Source organism: Crocodylus siamensis, chromosome 12 (assembly GCF_052110815.1).
Source record: "Crocodylus siamensis isolate JL-2025a chromosome 12, ASM5211081v1, whole genome shotgun sequence".
In the NCBI taxonomy this organism is placed as follows: domain Eukaryota; kingdom Metazoa; phylum Chordata; order Crocodylia; family Crocodylidae; genus Crocodylus; species Crocodylus siamensis.
The window spans coordinates 4,534,369-4,543,106 of NC_143406.1; the positions used below are offsets into that span (position 1 = coordinate 4,534,369).

The following is an 8,738-nucleotide window of genomic DNA, read 5'->3' on the forward strand; positions in this document are numbered from 1 at the left end:
GGTCAAGCCATTCAGGGGGCAGAGTCTAGAGACATTTGGACCCTATGGTACCCTAGGAGCAGGAGAGCTCTGTCACTCTGTGCCCTGTGAGCTGCAGCTGTCAAAAGGGAATTCACTGGGAAATGAGCTTTGAACTTTGGTTAGATTCAAAACCTTCCTGTGCTCACTCAGTAAAATTATGCTCTGCTGTTGACAGAGAAGCAGGAACAGCTACATCTAAGCCCACTGCAGAATGATGCCAGTATTCCTGGGTGAGCTTATTTTAAAGCCAGAAGGCAGAAAGGGCATGAGCTGACACATAGGGCATGCAGACCTGCCAGCTGCAGAGACACTGGCTTGAACAGAGTGAGTTACTCACTCAGCTGAGGAGCCTATAGTTTATGCCAGCACTAGCCCTGCAGCTGAGTCACAACCCAGCCCCAAGGGCAGTCACAAAAGGAGCAGTGTGAATGCAGCCTTTGCTTGGATTGTGTCTTGGATTGGGGATAACCCTGTTGTCATTGCACAATGGCCAGTGAAAAGGGTTAGCACAAGAGCTGGCGTCACCCCATCCGTGAGATCACCCTCTAGGCTGGTGCATCAGCAGCAAACTGAGCAGCCGCTGCAAATCCCCTGCGCGGGATTGGGATCCCCTTGGATGGCCTTTAATCCTTTCACTGCTGCCCCTGCATTATCCACAAAAGCTGATGACCTCTGGAGTCCTCTGGTGCAGCCCATATATTACAGTACTGACAGCTGCAGAGATGTCTATAAGTCACTCCGGTGTGGACTGCCAAGACCACTCGGGGTGCATGCTGCCTGGATAGACCTGCAACACTTGCTGATCAGAGCTTGGTGTTAAGAGGTATCTGGTTAGAGATATCCACCACCACCCTAACTTTCAGCCATGCGTCACGGACTCAGAGAGAAGAGTGCTAGTCAACACATCTGGAAACAGCTGGATGGCTCCAGGAAGTCTCTTTTCCAAGGAGCAGCCAAGCCTAACCCTGGTTAGTTTATGAGATGTGACAGGATCACGGTGCTGCATCGCAGCATGTCTGACAAGCTCCAGGCTCCTGACGTTCTGTGGGACATGAGAGGTCTGCTGAGCTGCACTGGGAGATGAAAGCACCCAGTCCACGTTGCGGGTGGAGATCATGTTCTGAGGCCTGCACCAGAGTTCACAGCTCCTCAGATCACTTCTCCTGTCCACTCCATTCAGTTGAGGCTGCATATGGGGGTTGCAGGTGCAGGTTGGCACTGCTGAAGTGTTTTGCCACTAGCTAATTCAGTCTTTAGGTGCTGAGAGCTGGGGTGTGATTTCTAAACCACACACACACACACACAGAGGCTCTTTTAACACTAGCTAAATTCTATTTTTAAAGGAACCTTAACCCTTGGCGGGCTGGTGATGAGTCTGCAAACTTGTCTGCAAAGTCATGCAGCCTTGGGACTTCATTACAAACCCTCAGCAAGCTGCCTAAGCCTTCCTGTGGTGAAAGGCTTGCATTTCTATCCAAGACTCCTCTTCCTAAAGTCCCAGACATCCACCCAAAACCCCTCCCTCCAGCTGCCCAACCCTTCCCACCGTTCACCTAGATATGCCCTGGCTTCCTTTCCATTGTCTAATTGGCCTGAAGCAAAGGCTTCATTTACCTTCCAAGTCCTGAACCATCCCACTGGCACCCAACACCTACCCCATCCAAACAGGTTGGCCCTTTTCCCAAACATCAAGACATCCCTTCTACCCAGCCCCACTGCCCCTCAGCCACCCTCCCACTTCATATACACCCATGCCAGGCAAAGGGGTAAAATAGTTCAACATGTATCATCCTTCACCCATTGGGTCTACTTGGAAGCAACACCTCTTCCCAGACTGGCCCGTGCAGGACCACAGAGAGGGCTGAGTCAAGGAAGAGACCTGGCAGGAAGGCGAGGTCCGGGATGACGTGGGTGGCAAAGGCAAGCAGGGGGCACAGGGCCTATACTGTTTTCAGCCTGAATCCAAGGGCTCTGCAGCCCATGTCACACAGCCAGGGGGAATGGCTCAGATTCTGCTCTGGACAAAGCCTTCTGTCTTCAACATTTGCCTCCCCTCCATCCTCTCTCCTTCACTCCCTTAGCCTAGAACTCATGATGACCGTGCTTGAGAGTTGACAGACCAGGTAGTGACTGCTGCACTGCGGCCCATTGGGCATCGTGGCTCAGTCTCCTGCTGCCCCTAGGTGCGTAGGAGTTGCCATCTCAGAGGGGGGGAAGGACCCAGTTAGAAAAAAAAAAAGCTTGCAGCACCAGCGAGGAGAGATGAGTTGGAGATGGGGACTGCTTTTGGATTTGGACTCTCAGCGCTATTCTTCACCAAGGATGTCCATGCACTGGAGGGCTGCTTTTGGACACCTGCCATCTTGTAAGCTCAGTGAGGAAGAGAGCACAGATTTCCCTGTTATCAGACAGCAGGGGCCACACCTCCGGTGCTAGAGGAGCAACAAATTCCCCTAGACATCTCCCCTGCATTAGGGGCATGAGCCTGAGTCCCAACAAAAGGCTGAAGACTAATACTCAGACCTTTCACTCAGCAGGAAGCAAATGAGCTTTTAATAAAACCCACATGCCTGAAAGGCAGAGGAATAAAAGGAAAGAGAAAAACAATCTTCTTAGCTAAATGGGCCAAATCCCTCCCGGTGGAAGCTCATCGGAGTGGGTGGAGTTATGCCAAAGATGCATTGGGCCCCCTATTTTTAAAATGCTGGTTGCCATGGCTACTTGAAGCAGCCCTTTATTTGATATCGTTTCTAGAACTTCAGTTGCCATCGTGATGGAATGTGGATTTTCAAAAGCACGGAGTGACTTTTCTTTGGGTTCGTTTTTTTTCCACGACATATTTGTTCCCCCCGAAGCAAAGATAAAAGCAGCAGGAACGTGAGGATGGCTGCGTGGAGAAAGACAAAAGGGAAGGCAGCATGATGTTCATGTAATAGGAAAGGGCTGTGCCCCAAATCCCTTCCTCCTGGAAATTGCCCCTGCATGATCCCCTGTTGCAGCATAGGTTCATTTCAGAGTTTCTCTTTATTCCTGATGATTCGCTGCAAGGGACTGATCTCCGGGGACCTCCACATCACAGATACAATCTGATGGTCCCAAGCCTACCATCTACCCCCATGCAACACCCACACACAGGTCCCTGCCATCAAACGTGGGTGCCTCTTCGTGACACCCATGTGCCACATCAGGAACCAACACAAGTCACTTGGCGGCAGCCAGCGCCGCTCTGAGCAGCAGCCTGTGAGTTTGGGGCATCCCGTTAAAGCTCTTTGGTTTGAAAACAACATGGACCTATGTAGTCCCCCTTGGCAGGCACACGTACACACGTACATCCACATGTGCGAGTGCACGCAGGGAGAAATTATACAAGCACACAGATGCAGAGACACAACTGCACACATTCATAGCCATATGCATGTGCTCACACATAGCCCCCTTGCACCTCACAATCCTGTACTAACCGGCACCCACATCACCAGCACCTCCATCCCGGACCTGTGAAATCCTTCAGTTATAACTAGTACAGGGTAGCGAACACCAAACCAGCGAGCCTCCTGACCCAGGACCCAAATAGGATCCAGCGAAGGGAGAAGTGCCAGAGACACCTGGAAAGCCAGACGGGGCCTTACGTTGCTTTGACATGGCGGATGCTCCGACCCCGCGGTGACGGGCTGCGGTACACATCTCTAACAGCGACAGATCGGCTAGGAGCCCGACCCGCTCTCAGTGCTGACACTGACTCTTTCCCGGTTCTGGCTCTAAAGCTGTGGAGACACAACAGCGGTGGTGTTTTGGAGCTGGCAAAGGATAAAACACAGCAATCGTTCTCTTGCGGAAAACACAGATAAACTTTATTACAATTCCTGTGTGTGTGTGTGTGTTAGTGTGTGGTGGTGCAGGCATATACATACACCACTCCCCATCGTGTCGGGCTCTCCGCTGTGCACATACAGATGAGACGTGCGCTGTCCATCTCCCCCTGGAGTTAAAACACCCCCTGCATTATGCTTCCGAACAAAGCTGCTTTCTCTCCGTAATGCTCTCCACCTCCTCCCCAGAGTCGGATACCCAGAGGCAAATTCATCCCTTATGTAACCCACCCTACTGAAGCCAAAGCCAGGATGAATTTGGTCCCGGGTGTTCTACATCCCATCCCCTTAAGACAAATCTAGGCACCAAAAGCCAATTTTTCCATGCGCGGGTGTCAACATTTAGCCATCTAAATCTACGGCTAGCTACCTTCGGGCGGATTTTCAGAGGTGCTGAGCTGCGAGTCCCACAGAAGACTGTTTGCTCAGCACCTCCGAAAATCAGGCCATTTATTAGCTGTGCAGTTTTATAAACTGTGACCTGATTTGCAGAGCTACTCAGCGCCCACAACCCCTTCTAAAGAGCAGCGGGGAGATCAGACCCTCGCTAAGTGCTTCAGCCTTTCAGCTCACCCACCGCTTCAGACACAACCCAGCACTTGCCCGGTGGGACACATAGAAAACTGTACAAAAATTGCACATCGCAATAGGAGCGAAATCTATGGGCCTCTCTATGTAAATATATGGCATTATTTTAAAGATATAAATTTCAATATATATCAAGTAGTAAAAGTCACTCCAGCTGGAACAGCCTCTGGGTCTCTCAGTTGAAATATAAATATAAAATCTCTCGGTTCATGTGTGTGCATGTCTCCCTCTTGAAATCGCTGCAAGTCACACACCCCCCCTGCTCAGTGCTGGAAGAGGAACCCTTGACCCACCCGAAACCTGCAGGTCTGCCTCAGGTCTGCAGGAGCCTGTCCGTGGCTCTCCGGCCAGTCATTAAAGTCCAGCGCAGTCGTTTCTCCCAGGCAGGTTAGCAGGAGGGACAGCCGGGTTCGGAGATAAGTGCCAACACTTCCCAGAGGATCCCAACATCTGCTCGCAAGAGCGGATGGAAAGGACAGTTCCAAGCCGGTGCTTTTACTCGGAGGGCGATGAACGGGTGGATACAGTCAGTCCAAGTGAATAAGCCCCATCCGTCCGCAGAGGCCGGCGACTGCCGTCTGGTCCCTCAGCCGCCCTGGCCCTCGCTGGCGGTAAAGCCAGCAGCCACGGGAAGACGGACAGGGGCCTCGCGGCAACGAAAGTCCCATCCTCCTGACCGCCACCCCGGCTTCAGTAGCCGTGGGGCAGCGGGCTCCGCAGGCTGCAGCCCCGCATCTCCTGGGTTAACGTCAGCACTGTGGCCCGCTCCGGTTTCGCCGTCTTGGAGCCCGGTGCCAGGCTCCCGCTGCCAGGGCCGGACGCACCGCCGTTGCGCGTCTTGGCGGCAGCGACGCTGCTGCCCGCGCGGTCGAGGCCCCTGCGGCCGCCGGACTCGGGGCCGGAGGCCCCCAGGGCCCTGCTGGTGGTGGGCCTGGGCGCGGCGGGGCTGGCGGCGGAGGCCGAGCCGGCGTCCCCGCCGGCCGCGAGGCTCTCGTCCTCCTCCTCCTCCAGGATGGAGCTGAGGCGCGGGGCGCTGCGGTTCCTCTCGGCGGGCGGGCGGTAGGGGCACTTGGCGTTGAGCAGCTTGCGGATGGGCACCAGCGGGATGATGGCGTCGCCCAGGAGCTGCTGCTGCACGTGGCGGAAGTCGTTCTGGCGCTTGAGGCGCTTGAACTCGTTGAAGGCGGACACCGAGGTCTGGTAGAGCAGCAGGGCCATGGCCCGGGCCTTGTCGGCCTTGGACACCAGCACGGCGTGGCAGCGCAGCACCACGGCCTTGTTCTTCACCTGGTGCCGGTAGACCCAGGCGAAGACCTTGGGGTGCCGCCCGTCGGCCACGCAGTAGGTGATGCGGTGCAGCAGGTAGGCGTGCCCGGGCCGGCGCGCGCCCTTGTCGCAGGGCGTCATGCGGATGCCGTGGGGGCCCAGCGACAGCTTCATCTTGGCGCCGGCGCCGCCCCCGCCGCTCTTGGCCCAGATCTTGCCCACGGCCTCGTCGGTGCAGCCCTCGCCCTTGGCGTGCAGCGTCACGGCGTTGCCCAGGTACCACACCGTGTAGCTGGGCTCCTCCTGGGTCAGCTCCACCTTCTGGCGCCGGCTGCGGAAGACGCTGCCCAGGCGCTCCAGCGGGCACTCGGGCAGCAGGTCGGGGCAGGAGCGCAGGAAGCTGGCCAGCAGCGAGGCGTAGCTCAGCCCCGGGCCCAGGCTCTTGCCCTTGCCCTTGCGCTCCTCCTCCACCAGCACGAACTTGCTCCGGCGCCAGGGCAGCATCGCGGCGCCGCTCCCGCCGGCCTCCGCCGCCGCACTGGCGCGCCCGCCCCGCCCCGGCCCCGCCCCCCGCACGGCCCCGCCCCCGCGTGCGCGCGCAGCCCCCCCCCGCCGTTGCGCGCGCCCTGAGGCTGCGCGCGAGTGTGCGCCCTCCCTTCGCGCACACACTGGCACGTGCGCACTGAGGCTGTGCACAAGTACATACCTCCCCCCCCACCGCTTGACGTGAGAGGAGCGGCAGCCCACCCGCATGGACGAGCCTGTGCACACGCGTCCACGGTCCTCGCACGCACGCCACACGGAGACAAGAGCCTCCGCGCGCACGCTCAGCCTTTCCACGTGCGCGCGCGCGGGGCAGCAGTCCGGCATTCACGCACGTGCGCGCGCGCCCCGTGCACGAACATCTCACCAGAGGGGAGCCGCAGCCCCTAATTCTCGCACGCACGCAAGCGCGCGCCCCGTGCACGGACATCTCACCAGAGGGGAGCCGCAGCCCCTAATTCTCACACGCACGCAAGCGCGCGCCCCGTGCACGGACATCTCACCAGAGGGGAGCCGCAGCCCCTAATTCTCACACGCACGCAAGCGCGCGCCCCGTGCACGAACATCTCACCAGAGGGGAGCCGCAGCCCCTAATTCTCGCACGCACGCAAGCGCACACACTCCTCACGTGCAGAGTAGAAGCCCAGAAGCCTCTCACGTGCACATGTGCACGCACATGCAGTCCGTGCACAAGTACCCTCTCCACACACGCGCAGAGCTGGCGTGAGAGGACCAGCAGGCCGGAGTTCAGACGCACGCGCACGGGCACACGCGCGCGTCACCTACGGAGCAGCGGCCCAGAAGTCTCTCACATATGCACGCGCACAGAGATGCAAACACACAGGGTCTGTACACTAATACCCCCCAACGCACACACGCACACACTCACACCTCACATGAGAGGAGCAGCAGCCCAGAATTCACGTACGCACCCTCAAACACATACGTGCACACATACGTGCCTCACCCAGAGGCGCCTTTCACTCGCTCATGTATGCACAAGTCCAAATTCTCACAGCAGCACATGCACACGTACATGCCCGGAGGTCACGTGCATCACCGAGTGTGTACAGGGTTGTCCAGAACTCACAAGCAGCCCCGTAGAGGCCACGCCGCATGCTGCAGGAACTCGCAGCTCACAGACGGGGAGACGCGCCCGGCTCGTAGCCTCCCCTGGGCCCCAGCTGCGGACCCCAACCAGCATGCGGCCCACGTTGCTTGCTTTGTCCACGGTGCCGTCGCCCCGTGTGCTCTCAGAAAAGCACAAAACCAGAGAAATCCTGCAGGAAGAATTGCATAGCACCTCAGGCCTGCAGCATCTTGGCATTAGAGAGCATGTATCCCTCTCTCCGTGGGACAGATACAAATGCTGCGGTGCACGCCACAAGCAAATGCACTATATTCCTGTCCGAGAAACAGCAAAAGACACCATGGCTCGGCTCCCCGCGGCTGTCTGATAACTTCCTTACACCGGGGGCAAAGAAGTCAGTTGCTGGCGCTTTGAGAACTTAAAACCATATTTAAGTAGGTAAATAGGGGTGGTGCATAGCACCACCACAAATGTCAGGCCACCCTTTTTAAACCCAAGGGGAAGTAGTCCCACATGGAAGGCTTAGGGAAAATGATTTACCCCAATATACTGTTTCTGGCGGTGACACCAAAGCATAAGAGATGATGATCCTCACTGATACATCTTCAAAGCACTTTAGAGATGCTTATTATCAAAACAAGCCCGCGGCATGGTAACAAGCCCATGAACCCCTTCTCAGCCAAGGGAAACTAAGCTGGAGCAGATGGAAAGAATGTGTCCAAAATCTCAGAGGAACCAGAGACCAGTTCAGGAGCTTGCGACTCTCAGGCTGCCTTTGGTCACTCAGCTATACTTTTTTTTACCCCAGATAGCAGAGATCCTGGCTCCATCTAACTTCCTTCTTAAGAGCGAGAAACAGAACATCACTTGATTTAGGCACCGTCACAGAGGGTGGAAGCAATTAAACACCAAAGAGGCATGTGTGAGTCCGTATGGATTTGTGGGTGTGTATCTGTGCCTGTGGGAGGCACAGTCACACACTGTATTGTTGCCTCCAGTACATCCTGTAAACATGTTAAATGCTCTAGAAATTCGGGTTTCCTCATTGCTTGCAAAAAATGGGTCAGGCCTCATTCTCACAAAAACCAAACCCCTTTGGGCAGAAGACAGCCCTTGCGTCAATGATAATCTGCCTTAAGTAGTAGGAAAGGTGTGGCTGCAGCAGCAGTATGGTCACGCTGTGCATATGTGCAGGCAGAAATGAGTGAGGAGGAAGTGGAGATGGGGGGGGTCTTCCACACAATTGCCTGCTGGAAGCCAGAGGAGCAGTTTGAGCCAGGGAGCCCTCGCCGGCCCTGGATTTTTGCAAGGATGGTTTCAAGCAGCTGCTGGTTTTGAGACACGAGATCCCTTGCAGCTAA

General features: G+C 56.2%; 1 protein-coding gene across 1 annotated transcript; it reads right to left on the bottom strand.

The window, feature by feature from the left end:
- Positions 1–2,681: 2,681 nt before the first annotated feature.
- FAM43B (family with sequence similarity 43 member B) lies at positions 2,682–6,293 on the bottom strand. The gene is made up of 3 exons (XM_090023814.1): positions 4,772–6,293; positions 3,651–3,785; positions 2,682–2,908 (listed from the first exon to the last, which is right to left on the bottom strand). The coding sequence occupies exon 1, from the start codon at positions 6,246–6,248 to the stop codon at positions 5,169–5,171; it is 1,080 nt and encodes a 359-aa protein (XP_089879940.1). The 5' UTR covers positions 6,249–6,293; the 3' UTR covers positions 2,682–2,908; positions 3,651–3,785; positions 4,772–5,168.
- Between the last annotated feature and the right edge of the window lie 2,445 nt (positions 6,294–8,738).